The following is a 22,073-nucleotide window of genomic DNA, read 5'->3' on the forward strand; positions in this document are numbered from 1 at the left end:
TTCACAATCCCAGGGGGGTCACACAGTGCTTTACAGCCATTGAAGTACTTTGGGAGTGCAGTCACTGTTTTAATGGCAGCCACACTGCACACGGCATGCTCCCACAAATAACAATGGGCAGAATTATACCTTCCTTCACTGGTGGGTTTGTAGGCGGGGCAGTGGTCGGAACATTTTCGGACAGCCTTCTCACTGGGCCCCGACCTCTCCGCAATTTTACGCTGGGGCGGGCGAGGCCTGGGCTGGATTGCCCACCCTTGACCTAATTGGGGCCCTTAAGTGGCCAATTATTGACCACTTTAGGGCTGTTTCCCACCCAGCCTCAATTTTCAGGCTGATGGGAGGAGTTTAGGGATGGGGGTGGAATGCCTGGAAAGTAACCCTGCTTGGGCCACGGGCGGGAAGTTGGGGAGGTGGAGGTGGGGGGGCCTCCATCAGTAGCCTCCTTTAAACATCAGGTGCCTGCCCCCGCCCTACAAAATATCTGGCCCTTGCAGGTGCTCCTTCTCCCCCTGGCCTCTGCACCAACACGCCCACACCCCTCTGCCCACCCCGCTGCGGGCCTCACCTCCCCACCCCACTCTGAGAACCCCACACTTACCTGGTCCTGGACCCCCAGGAGTTCGGCTCCAGGGACTGCTTGTAGTTCTAATCCTGTCCACTGCAGCTTCTGGCGCTGCAGGGACTAGAGAGCTGCCGGCCAATCAGTTTAGCCGGCAGCTCTCTGAAGCGGGCCTTCCTCCCATGTGAGAGGCGGGAGTCCTGTCTCCAGCCAATTGACACTTGTGGGGCAGGCAGTGTCGGCATGGATGTGTTCCCCATCTACTCCTCAGGTGGTGGGAAGCGAAGCCCTGCTGACCGAAAAATCCTGGCCAGTGAAATAATTGGCTGGATATCCTGGTTCAGTGATGCTGGCTAAGAAATAAATGTTGGCCAGGATATCAGGAGAGTAGATAAGTAACCGCTATCCAATGAAACAAACACTTCAGTGAGTATGTGTGAGTTTCTACATACGTTGACCTAGAGCAGGTTAGAATTATTCATTCACTGTGGAAAGATGGTGTTGTTGAAATGTATAATAAAGTGGATTTAGAAGGCATCTGCCAGAAATGGATTAGGATGACCTCAGATTGACTTTCCAAAGCATCACTTCATTACTCCTGCTCAGGATCCAACAGTTTATTCCATTTACTCTAATTCTCCTCCGGGGAAGCAATGGCATCGTGCTATTGTCGCTGACTAGAGACCTGGGTTCAAATTCCACCAGCTGGTGAAATTTAAATTCAATAAAAAATCTGGAATTAAAAGTCTGATGATGGCCATTAAACCATTGCTGATTGTCATAAAAGCCCATCTGGTTCACTAATGTTGTTCCCTTTAAGGAAGGAAATCTGCCGTCCTGACCTGGTGGTGACACCAGACCCACGGTAATATGGTTGACCCTGAACAAGGGCAATTAAGCAACAACCATGTCCCATCAATGAATTTTTTTTTAAAAATGGGATTGGGACTGGTAACTGTTGGAATGTTAAAATGTGCTTCAACAAGCAAAGAAACAATCATCCAGTATCCTGCCAGAGGAACACCTAAAGGTTCAGTGGGAGGGGTGGGACAGTTGTGCTGGCAGAGGTATGGTGGTAGGAATTCCAGCAGCCCATTTCAAAGCATGCACATCCCATTGAGAATCATTGGGTTCGCTTACTTTAATATGGAATGGTGCACATGCAGGCTGTGTAATCTATGGCAAGCATCAGCATATCCCCACAAATGCAGTCGACAGGTGGCTATTATCCTGCTTCATTGATCCTCCATCACAGGGGAAGGTCAGTCACTATAAAACCAGTCACAGAACCACCCAGCTACCTGTAGTTTTTAAAAAATCATTTTATGGGATGTGGGCTTTGCTGACTAGGTCAGCATTTATTGCCCATCCCTAATTGCCCTTGAGAAGATAGTGGTGAGCTGCCTTCTTGAACCGCTGGAGTCCATGTGGTGTAGGTACACCCATAGTGCAGTTAGGGAGGGAGTTCCAGGGTTTTGACCCAGTGACAGTGAAGGAGCAGGTCAGAGGCTGGGAATTCTTTAGAGAGTAACTCGCCCCCTGACTCCTCAATGCCTGTCCACCATCTACAAAGCACAAGTCAGGAGTGTGATGGAACACTTCCCACTTGCCCGGAGGAGTGCAGCTCCCACAACACTCAGGAAGCCCATGCAAATGCAGCTGACCAGGCTTCCTGAAATTCAGCCTGTACTTCTAGCATATTTTCCATTATTTCTCTCTCTTGGAAAAGCCAGAGTGAGCTGCTGCAGATGGAGAATATGAACATGTCACATTCCCTTGAGTGAGTGGGATTCTGACACTGCGCTTCCGCCACACTAATATCAACCCCCTCATCATCATGCTGACGGTTCACCTTTTCTCTCGCTCATTTTCCTACACAGAGAGGTTCATTTGGGGGAATCAAGGTTCTGCCAAGAGTTTGTGAGCCACAGATTGTGGGATTGTCAAAGCAGGAAGGGGGATGTGACCGGGAATGGCAGTGCAGTTTGACAGTCAGATGCTGCTGGAGTCAGTCCCTGGATTCAGAGCCTTGGGAATGTAATCTCTGGGGTGTCCATGTTATAATGATAGAGATGTTGAATGAGCATCGCACTACACCCAGACACTGAGGATTATCAGAGGATCAGAGCCACATGGGAGCCCTTGTGACTCATTTGGCAGCACTCCTGCCTCTGAGCCACAAGGCTGTGAGTTCAAGTCCCGCTCCAGGGGGACCCAGAAGGAGCAGTCATGATGCAGCCTATCAGATTGTTAATCAGCCTGTGAATCCTGTCAATACTGCACACTATTCTCCAAGGGGAAAAAAGTGTGAAGAACTGAGAAACTGCCAAGACGTGGGGGACATTGCTCTATGTTAACGCCTGAGGTGGATTTGAAATGATGCGATGAGAACTGGAGTAAGCAGTGATCTAAGAACCCTTGGATCCATTGTCGTTCTTCCCCCACCCCTAACCCAGATGACTCTAGATTGTGCCAATTTGGGGTTGTCACTGGGGGTTGCACAGAACACATGGGGAGCTTGAGAGAAGTCAAAACATCAGGACTCAAATCTCATGGGCCCTGTTGGACCAAGGGGGTGCTCAGGAAGCATTCCTTCACACAAAGGGCATTGGAAATATGGAACTCGTCTTCTCAAAAAGCTGTTGGGATTGGGGACCAGTTGAAAAGTTAAAAACTAAGCCTAATAAATTGTATAAGGCAAGGGTATTAAGTGATATAAATCAAAGGCGGGTAAATGGAGCTAAGGTACAGATTAGCCAGTAATTTACAGATAGCAGAACAGGTTCAAGGGGCTGAATGGCCTTTCCCTGTTCCTGTGAGTGTCATATTTACTTGAGGATTACTGTGAAGGACCCTGTTCCACCTCCAACAGAAAGACATGTATGGGGATGGTCATTGGGAACCCCATGGTGGAGGCTCCATGGAAGAAGGTGGAAGTAAAACTTTCCCTGCATGAAGCTCATAAAAGGCAGTTTGTCAAATCCTTCCTCCAACAGGACGGCAAAAACAAAACAAACTTCAGATTGAACCTATTTGAGATATCAGACATAGTTTGTGGACAGACGGCAATCAACCACTCCCTGCTTCGCAGGAAATGCAGGCAACGCATGGCTGGTTTGTACATGTATCAGTCGGGTAGAATACTAATAGTCACTTGGCAGTACAGAACTTGAGTATTGCTGACAAAAAGAAGCATGCTGTTGAAGCTTTTCGTCTTACATTCATCAGGACAGATGCAAGAATGCCCAATTTCAAAGGGAGTAATAATTTACACCGCATGAGAAAAGGGTGTTGATTGGTTGGCAAGTCCACTCTGATTGATCGAGGTGTTGGTGCAATGCCTGGACATGTTCCTTTTGTCTGAAGAGGACAAGTTTCTGCGTATGGATATATGTAGCTTCTAGCAGGTATAGGTGAGCTACATTGCGAGTCCGACTGATAATCTTAAAGTCATTGTCAGTGCAATGCATAGCACACTCAGGATTGTTCAGCAAGTGCTGTCCAACTTTGGCATCACATCTAACGCTAAACACTATAATATGAGCTTCACAAGCAGGGGCTGGTTGTATATGGTCAGTATTATGGCTATTGCAAACAGTCAAAGGGATTTGCTGCTTGAAATGCCCAGGGGGCAGGGTGACCTGGGGGAGGGGATTCCTCTGATGAGCCCAGGGGGCAAAGGAGTCTCCCCCCACCCCTGCCCCCCACACAAGTCTGCTCAGCTAAAGCCGCCGGGCTTTCTGCATGATGTGGGCTTCCTCTCCGTGTTTAAAATACTGGTGGTGGCAGGATGAGGCCCTTAAAGTAGCCAAGGATGGGCCTGGTGCCTCCCCGCCCGCCGACCCCCTATTATAGACAGGTTGAGAGCGGGTGAGTAGGTGACAGAAAGGCTCCACCCAGCCCACAATTTTAAATTCCACTGTTGCAGCTGAGAAATTTAAATTCAATAAGCTAATAAATCTGGAATAAAAAGCTGCTTTCAGTAACGGTGACCATGGGGTGGAATAATAAGTTGACTGGCTCCACACCGAGCAGCCCGGCAGCAATAAAGTGCGGTGAGCTCATTAACGAGGGCCAAGTGGGGCTACCGCCTCTCATTAGATTAGAAGTTACGCCCCCTGGAGCTGCCGGCCAATTGCCATTAGTCCTGGCAGTGCCAGGGAGGCGTCAGTCACGGCTGCCGGCACCGCAGCTGAAGAGAAGAGCCTAAGGCCTAGGGCCCCGGGAGCAGGTAAGTCCTGGGACTTGAGCCGGGAGGGTTTGGGAGCTTTACGTAGAGGGGCAGTGTGGGCGAGAGGATGAGTTTAAGAGAGAGAGAGAGCAAGTAGGAAAGAAGGAGGATTTCAGTCTAAGGGGGAACCACCCATGATTGGCAAAGGGAAGTGCCCGGAAAGTGATCCACCCCCACTTCCTTCCCACCCTTTAACCATTTGAGCTTAAAGTTTGGGCTTCCCACTCCTGCCCTACTGCCTGCGCCAAATCCATTATGGAGTGGGCAGTGTATTATTAGGGTCAATAGACTTGATAACAAGCCTACTTGATCCTTAATTGGTCATTTTAATATGGGGATGAGCTCGGGGGTGGGCGGGATAGGTGCCCACCCCATTTTACATGCCCCCCAATCGCGGGAAACACGTCCACACGTAAAATTCGGCGCCATTAAACCCCCAGATTGTCAAAAAAAGAATCAATCTCTTTTTTCCTTTAGTCTTTCATGGGATGTTTGTGTCATTGGCAAGGCTGGCATTTGTTGCCCATCCCTAATTGCCCTTGCACTTAGCGGCTTGCCAGGCCATTTCAAAGGGGTTCTCGTTCATTAATGTTCTTTAGAGATGGAAATCTGCCATCCTTGTCTGTGATACCCAAAGCAGTGAGATTGACTCTTCACTGTCCTTTGACATGGCTTAGCAAGTCATTCAGTTGTTTCAAACAGTTAGAAAAATTGATATTAATGTAGTAAAATGTCACCAGGCGCTTCATAAAAGCCTCATCAAGCAAAATTTGGGACCGACTCAAAGAAGGAGACATTAGAAGAGGTGACCAAAAGCTTGGTCAAAGAGGTCGGTTTTAAAGAGCATCTAGGCAAGAGTGGTGGGGGGTTGGAGAGGTTTATGGGGGTTAAATTCCAGAGCTTAAGGTCTAGATGGCTGAAACCCACGCTTGCCATCAATGAATCATCCTATCGACTCTCCTCCTCTTGTTGGTGTCCATCATTGTTGGGCCTCAGCCCCAGTCTACTTAAAGTTTTCACATCAGAAAGGTTGTTATAATGGGAGTTGTCCTCCCCCCCCTTGAAATCTAAGACCAGATCAAAAATTCTTTTTGCATGTTTAAAGCATTTATGTTTACCATTGCGTTCTGTCCTTTGGAACACCAAGTATACAACTCCAGCCAAGTTAGTTTATCCCAAACCTCAAGAAATAACTCAACATATCACATCAATCTCACTCTGCAAAGTAGGTCAAATGTTTTCCATGCCAAACACAAACAGCGGAATGTTATCCTTCTACAAGGACCAGTCTCTAGTTATTCTACTGAGGCCGGGGTAAAAGACTAAGGGAGGGGTGATGAGTAACTCACCTCCTAACTCCCCAAAGCCTGTCCACTATCTACAAGGCACAAGTCAGATGTGTGATGGAATACTCCCCACTTGAGTGCAGCTCCAACAACACTCGAGAAGCTCAACACCATCCAGGACAAAGCAGCCTGCTTGATTAGCTCCACGTCCACAAACATTCACTCCCTCTAACACTGACACACAGCAGCAACAGTGTGTACCATGTACAAGATGCACTGCAGGAATTCACCAAGGCTCCTTCGACACCACCTTCCAAACCCACAATCACTACCGTCTAGAAGGAAAAGGGCAGCAGATAGATGGGAATACCATCACCTGGAACTTCCCCTCCATCCATTCCACTCACCATCCTGACTTGGAAATATATCACCATTCCTTCACTGTCACTGGGTGAAAATGCTGGAACTCCCTCCCTAACAGCACTGTGTGTGTACCTACACCACATGGACTGCAGCGGTTCAAGAAGGCAGCTCACCACCACCTTCTCAAGAGCAACTAGGGATGGGCAATAAATGCTGGCCCAACCAGCGAAGCCCACATCCTGTGAATGAATTTAAAAAAAGGATTCTGCCATTTCACATTGAGTATACTCTGATCAGTGTTCTGCACTGCCAGTTTTTTGAATGTCAAATGATAACACAGATGGAGACCATTCAGCCCATCGTGCTTATGCTGGCTCTTTCAGAGAGCTCTCCAATTAGTCTAACTCCCCAGCTCTTTTCCTAAAGCCCTGTACATGTTTTTCTCTTCAAGTATTTATCCACTTCCCTTTTGAAAGTTACTATTGAATTGCCTCCCACCATCGTTGCAGGCAACGCATTCCAGATCGTAACAACCCAGGGCTGGATTTTACACTCTCCCACCAATTAATGACCACTGAAGGGTCTCATCTCACTCCCACTGGTATTTTGCCGGCAGCAGAGGGAGGTCCATGCCATGGAAATCCCAGCAGCTTTGGCTACCCCGGATGGTGTAGGGCAGGGGGAGGGGAATTGTCCTTTTCAGCCCCCTGGGCCCATCGGACTCACCCTCCCCCCAACAATGTCATTTCCCCCACTCTTTTTAACCCTCTGCCCCAGCCTTTTGAACCAAGGCCCCACCCTCCCCTTCCCATTCGCCTCCTTCACTGAGATCCCCAACCTTGGACTTACCTGGACTCATCAGCATTAGGGACTGCTTGTAGTCTCAGCAGTGGCCAGCACTCCTGGTGGCAACTGGATTGGCCAGCAGCTCTCTAAGAGGGGGGGGGGCGGTCTTCTTCCCGAGATTGGGGGCGGAAGACTTGCTTAAAAGCAATTAGCACTGCTCCCAGTGTTAAGTTGCTGTCAGGCAGATATTGGGATCATGGATGGACCCCTCCCACCCTGGACATGCAGCAGGGACCAGCGCACCCTATAAAATCCAGCCCTCGCTGTGTAAAAAACGTTTGTGTGTGTCACCTCAGGTTCTTTTGACAATTGCTTTTAATTTTGTGTCCTATGGTTACTGCTTCTTTTTTGACTGGAAACAGTTTCTCCTTCTCTACCAACATCATTCATGATTTTAAATACCTCCATTAAATCTGTCCTCAGCCTCCCCTGCTTTAAAGGAAACGACCCCAGGTTCTCCAATCTCTCCACGTAACTGAAATCCCTCAGCCCTGCTACCATTCTAGTAAATCTCTTCCGCACCTTCTCAAGGCTTTGACATCCTTCCTAAGGTGGCTGCCCGATGCTCGAGCTGAGGCCTAAGCAGCGTTGTATGATAATGCCTTAGCAATTTTCTGGACCTTCTCACACACCGTTGACCTGTTTCATTGCAAACACACAACCTGGCAAAGTCCAAAGTTTACATGATGCTTTGTTGAAATTCATTGCAGCAGCTTGTCGATACCAACATAAACAAACTGACAAGCTGAAAGGGACTGGGGAATATACGGAGGATGTACATCTGGCTCACAGCCTTAAGGTCAGTGTTAACCTGTGAGTCAGTTGCAAAGCTGAAATCAGTTGTAGGAGGACTGACTGAATCATAAAGCTTATAATCAGATTGCAGGCTGCACTGTTAATTTATCTGACACACTACTAAGCCAATAACTGGTGTCAAAGGTACTAGATTTCCTGCTGGTCCATTTTTCAACAACCTCCCAGCGGTTGCTTTAATTGACAGCAAACGGGAATAGGTCACTCTCCATCCAGTAGTACTTACAGCCTGATGTTAGCTGTAGTTAATGGCTGCCCTGGCATGTGGTGGCTTTATTTTAAATGTCCTGGAGTGCTGTCCTACTGTGCTTCTAAGTGGAAGAGCTACAGAGAGAGCACAGTGCTGCAGCTTCAGCCAGTCTTGCCTATGGGCAGCACTGATGGGCTATTTTCTTTTAACCATACCTGGGTATAGATACTTATTGACGTCTTAGCTTTATACATAGGGTCATGGAGTAGAAACGTAAGGAAGTTGTGCGAAACCCTTATAAAAACACTGCTTCAGCCTCATTTGGAGTATTGGGTTCAGTTCCGGGTGCTGCACTTTAGGGAGGGTGTCAAGGCCTTAGTGAGAGTGCAGAAGTGAGTTATTAGAAAGTCACCAAGGATGAGGGAACCTCAGTAATGTGGAGAGACCAGAGAAGCTAAGGGACAAGCGCTGGAAAATGGGATTAGTACTGTCAGGTCCTTGTTGACCGGCGTGGATACGACGGGCCGAATTGCCTCCTTCTGTGCTGTAAACGTCTATGAGTTTAAGCTGGGATTGAGGAGATTTGATAGAGGCATTCAAAAGTTATGAATTTTTAATAAAAATTATTCTTACATGGGAATCACTGGCAAGGCCAGCACTTGTTGCCCATTCCTACTTGCCCTTCAACTGAGTGACTTACTTGGCCATTTTCAGAGGGTTAAGAATCAACCACTATTGCTGTGGGTCTGCAAGCATGTGTAGGCCTGGACAGCAGATTTCTTTCCCTGAAGGACATGAGTGAACCAGATGGGCTTTTACAACAATTGATGATGGTTTGGTCATCATTACTGAGACTGACTTTATAATTCCAGGTTTATTAACTGAATTCAAATTCCATCAGTTGCCATGGGTGGGATTTGAACCCAACCCATGTCCCCAGAGGCTGGATCTTTGGATCACTAGCTCAGTGACATTACCACTTTGCCACCATCACTCCCTCAGTTGGTAGCGTAAATACTTAAAATACTTGTCCAGTGACAGAAAGTTTGGTAATCAGAGGACACAGATCTAAGGTGACTTTTTTTCTCAAAATTGTGCAATTGTTTTAACGCGTGTGTTAAGTTGGAAATATTAATTTTAACTGTATTTGGTAATCGGAGTGAGGAGAGGGAAATGGAAGGGAGGCAGGAGAAAGTAATTTGGAAAAAGACGTCTGAGCAATTTGGTCGGGTGGTTTATTTTGATTGCTTGTTGTGATTCACAGCTCTTCCCATCGGTTCACTCAACGCATCTGCTTCTTGATTGTTTGGTATTGAATAACTGGAATATTTGCCCGATGAGCTGATTTTAACTCTGGAACAGGAATAGGAGGTGCAAGGGGTTGGGCAGCAAGGCCAGTGCTGATCCAACCAGCTCTGGGATTGTGAGATTTTAGAGACTCCCAAGTCTTGTTAGCATTTTACAGGGCAATTTCCCACCAGATGTTATAATCCAGAAAGTCAGGTAGTGAAGGATAGCACTGGAGCCAATCTTTACACATTTTTGTAAGCATTTATTTACAGGGTTACACATTCCAAGCATGCACCTCTTAACCCAAACACTACAGTTTCAATCTGTTCCTATTCATAGGAGCACAAGTGAATCTCCAGGTAATGCCATAATACTACCTGCATACAATTAAACACAATTAAGATACAGTTAATACCCGAAACCAATTAATGACATTGAGACCAATGGGATGGAGTGGAAGAGTGGAGGGAGTTTCAGGGTCAGGTTATCACCTGGGACCATTGAAATGGCCCAGTTAAATGAGGAGAGGGGGTCCTGGGAATAATCAGGATCAGGGAGAATGCCCAGGGCATGGGAGGTCTGAGGTATCTTTGTAGGGCGCCTAAGAGAGAAAAATCCAGCCCTCGCTTTCTTGACATTTTCCATTTTTTTTGAGGGGTCAGATTATTTATTTCCACCATTTTGCTGAGTTTCAATGCTGTGGCTGATGTCACCACTCAAAATGCCTTACCCAGTATGGGCGTGGTCCTACTTGTCCCATCTCCTGCCTCATCAATGTGCAAAAGCACAGCAGAAAATGCTTCACCTCAAACATGCCAGCCATTTCTGAATGAAGGGACATCAGAAATGCACGGAGGCCTCCTCTGTGCACCAGCAACACAAAAATGCCCAAGGCAAAAACGTGCACTGGCATAACTGATGCACCAGGAGCAGAACTGCAGCCCCAAAGTATCTGCTGCAGCACTAACTCTCTCAATAACCAATGGCTCCAACTGAGTATTTGCCATAGTGTGCTCTGTTAAAGCTCGGTTCGAAAACTCCATGAAGGGCTCGCACTAATCTCAAGGGGAGCCTGCTTCCCCAGTTGTTCAGGTGCGTCACTGTGTCAATAAGTAGAAATCAGTTCAGAGAGAAAGAAATAATTAATTTCAATTATGTAGCGCCTTTCATGGCCTTAGATTGCACGAGGTGCTTCGTAGCAAATGAAGTACTTTTGAAATGTAGTCTCTGTTGTAATGTAGGAAGCGCAGCAGCCAATTTGTACAAGGTGAGATCCCACAAACAGAAATGGGTTTATGAACAGCAAAACTTTTTTTTTAACTGATGTTATAAATATCTGTCAGGGCACCCACTCTTCTTCAAAATAGTGCCATGGAATCTTTTACACCCACCTTAAGGGACATACTATGGTTTGATGCCTCATCCAAAAAGACAGTATAGCACCCCATCAGCACTGCACTAAAGTGTCAATCTGGATTATGTGCTCAAATCTCTGCAGTAGAACTCATGACTGTCTGTCTCAAGAGTTGAGAGTGCTACCATGGAAAGCCAAACATCTGAAGCATTTTCTTCATTTACAAACCTCTGTCCCTGTCTCATGGGTCTAACACTTTAGGCGTGTCTACTCAAAAACAATGTTTGGCAGAGGGTGATTCCTCAGATCTAACGTGAACATTGCCTGCAGGCCTGTTACTTACTGAATAAGGAGCTGGCAGTCCTTAGCGCCGACTAATTGAAATTAGAATTCTGAACCGTTCGAAATCACACTCACCCGACTGAATAAATCCGGCACTGTTTTCTGTGGATCTGCTGAGCAAGGTGAAAAGTATTGTCCAGGCAAACAGGCCATGGTTCTTGGGTGGGCTCCAGGCTGCCAATCAAACCCTTTTCATCCGCATTGTTACAGGAAATCTGTACAGTGATAAAAGGGAATTGGTGCTTGTATCTTTTAAATATGGGCATTGAGATAACTGTTGCGACGTCTGGAGCTTGAATAAATTGAGGGCATTGTTTGGCCCACAGGGAGATGACACACATATCTATCTCATCTGAAGCTGAGCAGCCAACTCAGTCAGGACAAAGGTATAAGTAGGTTATCACCAGCCTCAAGAACAAAGTTATTTACCACAGCATAGTGAACAGCTATGTTACTGGAGAGTGCTCCCAGATGCCTGGGACTAATAACCCAGAGAGCAGATGTTCAAATCCCACCACAGCAGTTTAAATTCAGTTAAAGAAGTCTAAAAATAGAGAGCTGGTGTCAGTAAATAAAAAAGTGCCCATTAATATATTGAACTGTTGCTAAAACCTGTCTCATTTGCCACTGTTCCTCAGGGAAGAAAACCTATTAGTCTGGCCTATATGCAACTCCAGTCTCACAGCAAGGTGGTTAACTCTGAAGTGGCCCAGCAAAGCATCACCAGTTTTCCAAGGGCAGCTGGAAATGGGCAATAAATCTCAGCCTTGCCATCAAGCATTACACTTCTCACCATGACATATACTTTTGATTTCTTATCTTATACTATTTACTAAATAAAACCTGTTAAATGCTCCACATATATTACCCACCAGGTGCTCTAGAGGGTATTCGAGACTGGAGGCCTTCTGGACAGCAGGCAGAGATCCCAAATACCCGGAGTAGAGATTGGAATTCTGCCTCCCAACTGGGTGCAGCTTTCCACTGAGAGGCAGGCCTGGGCTGAGGAGACGGTGGCCCCAATCAAATTAACCAGAAAGTACAGGGGGGTTTAAGGTCAAGTCAGGTCAGGTTAGGTCGGGTCAGGCTGCACTGCACCTGACTAACACCCAGGTGAAGTTTAAAGGAGGAAGAAAATTGGCCACAGCGTGACTACCTTTGAAAACTAAATTGGTTCTAATAAAGGCACTGAAGAAACCAAGAGCAGCTTGCATTTACATAGCACCTGTAACATAAAAAAAGTCCCAGAGTGCATCATTGAGGCACAAGAAAATAAGCCAAAGAAAAAGCTATTGGGAAAGATACCAAAAGTTTGGTAAGAGGCATGTTTAAAAGGAGAAGGAGATAGAGAAGTGGAGGGGCTAAGGAAAGGAAACTGAGGCAGGAGGCCAGGAATGTCTCCTTTTATTGCATCATGAACAGCGAGCCAACAGTTATTCCTGGGCCTATTAGAATCCACCTGGGAAGTCTAGTAGATCACAGGACAGCGTTTCAAGGGCTAAGGCCCCAAATAATGGGTCTCCAGTTCATTGTGTCACAAGTTGGGAGCCAGCTTCTTTTCACTGCACCTGGGAACTGAGCGAGATGAGAAACATGGCCCCTATTTTCTTTTTATACACATGTGGGCAGTCACAACGCTGTTACTGATGCCGGATGAGATTACCACTACAATTAAAGAGATCAAATGGAAGTTAACCGTGCGAGTTCAAATGAGACTTTATCTGCTAGCAAAAATCAAATACAACTAAAAAGGTTGGTCACTTTTAATTGAACAATATTTGTTGCAAGGTTGCTGTGTTTCGATGTCAAACACAATATATAGCTCCAACTGAGTCACAAAGCAGTAATTCAATCAGACAATTCTGATGACATTGCAAACCATGAAAGTGAAGCTTGAGCAATGTATGAAGGTCACTGGAATTGAGAGATTGCCTTCTACACAGTAGAAGGTATTTATTAAGCTTATCTGGGAGTAATGAGGTTACACTTTAAGTATTCAGTAGGCACACTGGGGACAGCAAAGGTGACAGAACCTAAATGGAAATTCTACAATAAAAGATAGCTGGGTGGAACCTAACAGTGTGCCACATTATCTGTGCTGCAGTATTGGTTTCTTATTTATCAAGCAATCTGCAAACAAATAATTTCTAAGCGAAAATAAAAATGAGAATATTCAAGCTTGCATGATCAAACGAGTTCTTTCATCGGGTTAGAAATAACAAAATAAACCAGCCTTTCATCTCTATGATCAGAGGATTTTTTTTAAAGGAACAGTGAGCCTTATAGCTATGGTTCTGGACCAGCAACCCAGAGTTTATGGGTTTATAATTGCACCAGAGCAAGTTGTGAAACTGTATTCAACAAAACTGGTCACTTGTCAGCTAGCATCAGAAAAGTAACCATGAAAACACATAGACAAAGCAAGTAGCCATAGAAAATTCATCAACATTTTGTAGTTCTGATCAAAGGCTATGAGCCAGCAGTAATTTGTTTGTCTTTATTCTTTCAAAGGATGTGGACATCACTGGCAAAGCCAGCATTTGTTGCCCATCCCTAATTACCCTGCTCAACCATTTCAGAGGGCAGTTAAGAGTCAGCCACATTGCTGTGGGCCTGGAGTCATGTGTTAGCCAGACTGGGTAAGGATGGTGGATTTCCTTCCCATGATAGCTTCATGGTCACCATTACTGAGACTAGCTTTTCAATTCCAGATTTATTTAATTGTGGCAGGACTTGAGCTCATGTCCACAGAGAATTCAGCTGGACCTCTACTAGCACAGCAACATTGCCACTATGCTACAGTCACCCCAAGATAAAAAGGATGATTTTTTAAAAATAATTTGCAAGAGTTACAGAAAAATAAAATTGCACAAGTAATTTACTTTAGGTTCACTATGGAAACAAATATGTTTATTATACATACTCTTGCATTTCCATGTGACAGGGAAGCTTTTTAAACTATTTATCCTCTGCAGAAACTGAGGCTGAAAAGTCTAGTTCAACAGTGACAGGCTATGGTCAGGGGGAGGTGGGGGGTGTCAGTTCTCACTCACTCGGCCATCCTTCCCCACCCAGGGGAGCTCTCAGGGTTCCAGACTACTGGCAGCATTTCGTGGGTAAATAAGCTTGGTCTGACCATATATACCCGCTCTTCTAATGAACTGAATGATTTCCTTCTGTGCTATTAGACTCTATTATCCACACCAAATTTATGTCTCATCCCTCTGAAGCCAGAAAGTGGGAAATCCCAAAGTAGGGAGTCCTTTATGCTTCTTTTTTTAAAATTTATTTGTTCATGGGATGGGGTGTTGTTGGCTGGGCCAGCATTTATTGCCCATCCATAGTGGGCATTTATTGCCCATCCCAACTGCTCTTGAGAAGGTGGTGGTGAGCTGCCTTCTTGAACCGCTGCAGTTCACGTGGTGTAGGTACATCCACAGTGCTGTTAGGGAGGGAGTTCTAGGATTTTGACTCAGTGACGGTGAAGGAACGGCGATATATTTCCAAGTCAGGATTGTGTGTGGCTTGGAGGGGAACTTGCAGGTGGTGGCATTCCCATCTATCTGCTGCACTTATCCTTCTAGGTGGTATTGGTTGTGGGTTTGGAAGATGCTGGTGAAAGAGGCTTGGCGAGTTCCTGCACTACACCTTGTAGATGGTACACACTGCTGCCAATGTGCATTGGTGGTGAAGGGAGTGAATGTTTAAGGTGGATGGGGTGCCAATCACCTGGGTGGTGTTGAGCTTCTTCAGTGTTGTTGGAGCTGCACTCATCCAGGCAAGCGGAGAGTATTCCATCACACTCCTGACTTGTGCCTTGTAGATGGTGGACAGGCTTTGGGGAGTCAGGAGGTGAGTTACTCTATGGCTAGTCCAGTTTCAGGTCAATAGTAACCCCCAGGATATTGATAGTGATGGCTGATGGCTTGTCTGGGGCGGGCAGGGGCTCTGACTCCAACAGGCTTTTGCAGAATCTCTGACATACTGGATAATTCAACCTAACTTGTGACACTTCCGGTGCACTCATGTTGGAGTTGCAATGGGGATTCACTGGAACAGCCACAGATTTTCAGCGCTCCTCCAGTGGGATTACACATGGCCTGCAGAAGCATTTGGAATGACCTCATCTGGAATCTCCTCCAATCAATGGAATACTTCAGCCACAAAATAGCATTTAAGACTGTTTTATATCTAAGCCATCTGCTTTCTCCTCTGCAGTTTGATCTGCAACCCCTCCCCACCCCCGGCCCCCGAGCTTAGTGGAAGAGGTTTCCAGATGCAGACAGGTCAGGACAGCAGGATGACCACTGAGACAATCAGCATTCACCAGAAGTTTTGCATCTGGGCAACATCCAGTTCAAAGAGCAGTGCAAATATTCTCTCGGAATAATCTTGTGCTGGGAGTTAAAGAAACCTTTGGACAGGTTTCTTTCCCTTTGAAACGTTTCCACGCTCTCACCATGTGAGGTGCCCTTCCAGAGGCTCCTGTAGTTTACTTCTCTTCCTGCTGCTGGCTTCTCATATTTCACTCATGTGGAAGCATTTTGACTGGGAAGTGATGTCCTCTGTTGCTCAGGGGCTACTTGCTTCTCCGCTTAATCCTCATTACAGTGTGGTTTCCATGTTTGCGGAATCTGGTGGTTAGAACCTGCCAAAAGACCTGATGTTATCTGAAAGGAGAGCAAGCAAAACACTATGTACCTGATTTATTTTCCTTAAAGTTACACACCACTGTTGCAAGTAATTTTCAAGAAGATTCTGATGGAGTATTTTAGGTTTGCCAGCATTTAATTCCAAGCCACATACAATGACAAGGTGCCACTTTTATTTTCTGAGGGTGTACAGCACTCTAATTGCTTCAGTCGTTTCACACTTCTCATGGACTAGAGGGCAGAAGGGGACCTGCATCCACACCTCAACCAGTGTCTTTCTCGACCATCAACCAGGAGAGCTGCCCAGGGAACTGTCCTCCAGTTTTTGCTCCTGCCAAGCGAGAAATGCCCGGTCATTCGTTGGTGCCTCCCTATCACACTCAACGAGATCAGGAATTTGTCAGGCCGAGAGGCTCTAGCCCACGTCGCAAAGCTTTGCGCTCAGTAAGTTACTGAAATCCTAAACCCACCAAGTGCTTGCAGACCAGCCTCTGGCTCTTCCAGCCTCATGTGGCCCTTTCTGTGAAAAGTTACATCTTTTTCTCCACAGATGTCCACAGGTGTTTGAGACAGTGGGCCCGCTTCCAGCTGCACCTGCAGATTTCCAGCCGAAACAGTCTTAGTGGTGGTAATTCAATGCCGTTGAGATATTTTCCATCTCCCAGTTTTGGAGACAACATTAATAATGGGGGCAATTTCTGCCCTATTTGTGTAGCTATGGCAACCTGAACCCAAGTACAGCTTCACATCACTTCAGTACTTGCTCGGCCTCTGGTCTCCTTCCTCCATGGCAGATGTTGTTTTCTGGACCATCCCATCAATAGAAGCAACGGATTGATAAGCGTGGATTATTTAGGCAGGGGGAAGGGGTGTGGGGGGAGTTGGTGGGAGTCTCAGGCAGAAACCCAAGTCAATTCTTTCCCATATTATTTATTTATTTATTGGTTCATTGGATGTGGGCATCACTGGCTAGACCACCATTTATTGCCCATCCCTAGTTGCCCTTGAGAAGCTGGTGGTGAGCTGCCTTCTTGAACCGCTGCAGTCCATGTGGTGTAGGTACACCCACAGTGCTGTTAGGGAGGGAATTCTAGGATTTTGACCCAGCAACAGTGAAGGAACGGCGATATTTTTCCAAGTCAGGATGGTGAGTGGCTTGGAGGGGAACTTCCAGGTGATGGTGTTCCCATTCATCTGCTGCCCTTGTCCTTCTAGATGGTAGTGGTCGTGGGTTTGGAAGATGCTGTTGAAGAAGCCATGGTGAGTGGCTGCAGTGCATCTTGTATATGGTACACACTGCTGTCACTATGCATCGGTGGTGGAGGGAGTGGCTGTTGGAGGTGGTAGATGGGGTGCCAATCAAATGGGCCACTTTGTCCAGGACAGTGTCAAGCTTCTTGAGTGTTGATAGAGCTGCACTCATCCAGGTAAGTGGAGAGTATTCCATCACATTCCTGACTCATTGCTCTGTATCGCACCAGGGAAGACAGATCCCCCAGGTTATCACAATGGTACTCACTGTTGAATGAATGCCACTCTATGTCCAGTGCAAAGATATTAAAAATATTAAATTCAAAGCACTTGGGCAAATCCTTTACTTATTGGCAATCCTCCTTTGAGAATTGGGAGTTCTGAATGCTGCCGTTGATGCGGCACAAAGCAGATTTCAATCAGGTCCGGAGAAAAGGAATTTTGTGTTTGCTTTGGGAAGTAGCATAGCAGAACATACAAAGTTCATTTGTTTGCCTTGTTGCCTGGAAGCTAGGTGTAATGATAATGTGATGATTACAGTGAGAGAACAATACACAAGGGTTCACAAAATCCTGCAAACATGCAGGAATCAATGACAGTGAGTATTCTCTATGGGCACTCAGTTGACCAGTTAACTCTTTATAGTCTACAATGCCATTTTTCTTTGACACACATGGTAAGAGAATAGCAACATTTATTCCACAGTAAGAATGATGAATTGCACTCTCTTTAAAGCATCAAAGGTAAATGGAAATGAAGAAGTGAAAACAATTTGTATTTTGGAGAATTCTCAACTACAGGAGTACTGCTCTTGGTAAACTGACAGGGTCTATGAGAGGATACAGAGGCGATTCACTAGAATGGGACCTTGGACGGGGAACTTCAGTTCTGTGCAGAGACATGAGAAGTTGGGGTCATTCTCCTTATAGCAGAGAAAATTTTATAGAGGTATTCAAAGTTATGAGGCATTTTGATGGAGTAAATAGGGAGGAACTGCTCCCATTGGCAGAAGGATCGGTAACCAGAGGGCATAAGTTTAAGGTAATTTGCAAAATAAACCAGAGTAGAGATGGGGTGATCTTTGTTTACATAATAATTTTCAAAAAGAAATTCAACAAATACTTGAAGGGAAAGAAATAATTGCAGGGCTATGGGGAAGAAGCAGGATACTGGGACTAATTGGATCGCCCTGCCAAAGAGATAATCCGAGGGTGAGCTGAATGGCTTCTGTCTGCGCTGAATGATTCCAAGAACTGTCTTGCAAAATAGTCTCAATGTGACAAAAATAGAATTATTTGCCCACATTTTCCCATTTCCCATTTAGTTTGTTAAAATGCCAGAATTGTAATGAAAGCTATGCATTCAATAAAAAAGCCAACACTTTTTTAAAAAGCCAATTTTAATTAAAACACTAAGATAAAAGCAAAATACTGAAATCTGAAATAAAAAAACAGAAAATGCTGGAAAAACTCAGCATCTGTGGAGAGAGAAACAGAGTTAATGTTTCGAGTCCGTACGACTTTTCTTCATAGCTTTTATTATATTGATTTTAATGACGCAGGTTGGGGCTAACCTCTTTGGGATGGACATCCAGTGAGGTGGAACATTCACCTAACCCTGAGATAAAGCCCCTACCCCAACCAATTTCCCTGGGGCAGGGCACACAATGTATGCATTAGCGAGATTCCTGCTTCCAAGATAAGAAGCTGCCACACCAACAAGGTGGGGACAGCAGTAAAGGGGCCCCAAAATCTGAAGCAACTGCAGCCTTGTAGGTAAGTCACTGAGCGCCAAACTGAAGGTAAAGTGAACTGCTGCAAGGCCGTCTCTCTCTCTCTCTCTCCCTCTGCTGGGGTACCTAACTGCTCTCACTTTCCATATGGCAGCTCATGTCCAATACAGAAAATGCAGATAAATGACAAGTAGTCCATTTTTGGAGAAAGCACAGTGAAAAGAGTGTACCTGAAATGGTGGCAGAGCCAAAAGCTTTAAAGGTGGAAAATACAAGCAGTGATGGTGGTGTGTTATGATTCACTCAGGGAGTCTGAGTTGCCTTGGCAACCTGCATGTTGCAGTCTGCAGCTATGGGTAAGATGCTCAAGGCTCCAATTGTTTTTCTATCACATAACTGACAAGGAGTCTCCCTGGCTTCTACAATCACCACTGGCATGTGGCGAAAGGATTTACAGGTTGTTGCTCAACATGTTTGGCCATGTTATGAACACACTTTCCTTGGTCATAACAACCTGCACACATACCACCCCCCATGCTGCAAGACCCACCCAAAAATGCAAGTGGGAAAGAAAACGAAAAGGTAAATGGAATTCTGGAAAGCATTAAATATAAAATGAAAGGAATGGAAGGAGAAAAAAATTGACTAAAGAAATATACTACGGACGCTGGAAATATGAAATCAAAACAGAAAATGCTGGAAAGCACTTGTTGGGTCTGGCAGCATCTGCGGCAAGAGAAACAGTTAATATTTCAGCCTTACATCAGCAAAAGAGACGTTGGATTTGTGCAAGATCTTGGTTTCCGACAACTGGAATATCATATGAAGTTCTGGCCATTCTATTATTAATAAGGTTATTAGAGTCATGGGAAGGATACAGAAAAAAATGACTAGAATGATACCTGAAAGCAAGGTTTAAAAATTAGGATTATCTTCACTTGAACACAGAGGACTAACAAGGGGGGGGAGGGATAATAGAGATTTCAAAATTCTTAAAGCTTTTGAGAAGTAGGGAAAGTTTGATTCCACTTGGTGGGAGACCAAGAACAGCATTGATTAAGAATGTAAGAATGAAGAGGGCAAGTAGAAGAATCCCATGGTGCAATTTTTTACAAGTCACTATAGACTATAAACACAACTCAAAAGGAAATTAGATAAGTATTTGAAAAGTAAGAATGTAGAAGAATATGGAGAAAGAGCAGGACAATTGATTTAGATTAGACAACTCCAGTGGAAGAGTTAGCAGAAATACAATGGGCCAAATGGTCTCTTCCAGTGTTGATTCTATAACATTTAGAAAACAAGTCTTCAAAGTATCTCATCCGGTTGTTTGGCCAACTTAACCCTCTGTGAACTGGCTCCAGGTTGCTGATTTTGGCTGACTTCAATATTTTGCTTTTCCTATATGTTACCTTAATTAGCTCTAATCATGAATAATCCTCTTTCATAGATAGCTTATCTTATTACAAAAGCGTCCAGAAAAGTCAATATTAACTATTGTCTGATGCGATGTGAGATGTTGTGAAATCCCTGCTTATTTCTCATTAATAATGGCTCCACCCACGTGAGTTTGCAATTCCAACCGTAGGGCTTACCTATGGGCTCCATATGTTTATACAAGAGAAATTATCTAGGCTGAGCTTGAAATGTAGCAGGTGACTTCACCAGTTTTGAGAATAATAGCATATGCAGTTCAGGGAAGAGTGACACCATTACTGTGATACTGTGAAGATTATTATTGAAAACCCTTTCAGCTGAATTTTCACACTCTTCAAGGTTCAAGGGAAAGGAATATTTTTGCACCTAGAGTCAGGTACAATTCAGGCCAGATGCCAAATAAAGTCTAGTCCTGTTTGTCCAATTGTGCCAGCTCTGAACTTTGCTGCTTCAATGGCCAATGTGGTTAGAGGCCGTATAATTATTCAAAAACTGCAACATAGCAACAAGTCATCAACCTGCCTATATATAAATGGCCTTAATTGCTGCCACATTTTCAGCGAACCAAAAGAAAGCTAACTTACATGGGGATCCAATGGGGAGAGAGTGAGCTCAAAGGGGTTAAGTCGTTGCCCTCATTGTAACTGCCCTTCTGAGTCAGTTTCCACCAGGCAAGGAGGGATTTAAGATCAGATATGCATTCCTGACATGCAACTCCTTCAAAGTGAAATTGGCAAAAGGAGACCTTTCACACTTTATGAGCATCACTTCACACTCAGCTGGCATGAGTTTTGAGCTTGGATCAGAGAGGGCTACAGCACTGTAACCCAAACTCTGTGACCTGCATTCTCAGCCAGTGAAGTTCTGCAACTGATAGTCTGCAGCAGTAACTCACAGTGTTAACATCAGGTGAAAAAACACCTTTAGATTGACGGTCAGTGTGTTTCTGAGTGGCTCCTAGCCCTGCTTTCCTACTGTCTCTGTGTTTCATTCAGTTAAATTCCCTGAAGCTGAGCTGTGCCTTTGTCAAGAGACTGTTTCGATGTGAAGGTCAAATTGCTTCCCCCCTGCCTGTTGTTGTTGATCTCCTGCCATTTCCTTTCTGTCGAACTATATTTTTTTAAACACAGGGTTACACAATGGCCAGCCAGCTGTCTGCTCTGACATGCATATGTAATTAATTTGATCCAACTGGAAGAAGTGATTAATTATACTACACATTGGCCTACTTTGAAAAGGAAGGGAGGAACTCAGGTCAATTATATATTGGCATCCCAAAGCACTTAGAAGTTTACTGCTAATGAGCTTTAGATTTGAAATTACAAACTACCTCTCCATTCCATTGCTTCTTTATTTTTGAACATGGGGTTGAGTAGCAAAGTGGGCTAATGCACTGTTCTTGCACCTCTGGGACCCGAGCTTGAATTCAGATCAAACTGACATGATGAAAGTTTTCTGAATCTGCCAGGGATCTAACTGAAAAGGCTTTGGGCAATTTTGATGTCAAAATCCAAGTGGGACTGTGTAGGATTGGCAGGGCAGGGAGTGGTGGGCTTTCCAGCTGCTCCTCACCACATCGACAGCAAGCAGAGAACGATTTCTATTACGTATAGTGGATTTACCAATATGATCAATATTACAGCACGTTCAATGCTCATATTGGAGGGTGAGCACCAATCATACCTCCTCCTACTTCCAAGTCCGATTGAAAAATCCTAGGCCAC

General features: G+C 45.2%; 1 protein-coding gene across 3 annotated transcripts in view; it reads right to left on the minus strand.

The window, feature by feature from the left end:
- Positions 1-22,073, minus strand: part of mettl24 (methyltransferase like 24) — a 132,675-nt gene that overhangs the window by 59,713 nt on the left and 50,889 nt on the right. For all 3 annotated transcript variants that reach the window (XM_078542588.1, XM_078542589.1, XM_078542591.1), the window contains exon 3: positions 11,353-11,492. In XM_078542588.1, the coding sequence (XP_078398714.1) occupies positions 11,353-11,492 (140 nt within the window). The remainder of the gene's footprint in view (positions 1-11,352; positions 11,493-22,073) is intronic.

Source organism: Cetorhinus maximus, chromosome 5, assembly GCF_964194155.1.
Source record: "Cetorhinus maximus chromosome 5, sCetMax3.hap1.1, whole genome shotgun sequence".
NCBI lineage: Eukaryota > Metazoa > Chordata > Chondrichthyes > Lamniformes > Cetorhinidae > Cetorhinus > Cetorhinus maximus.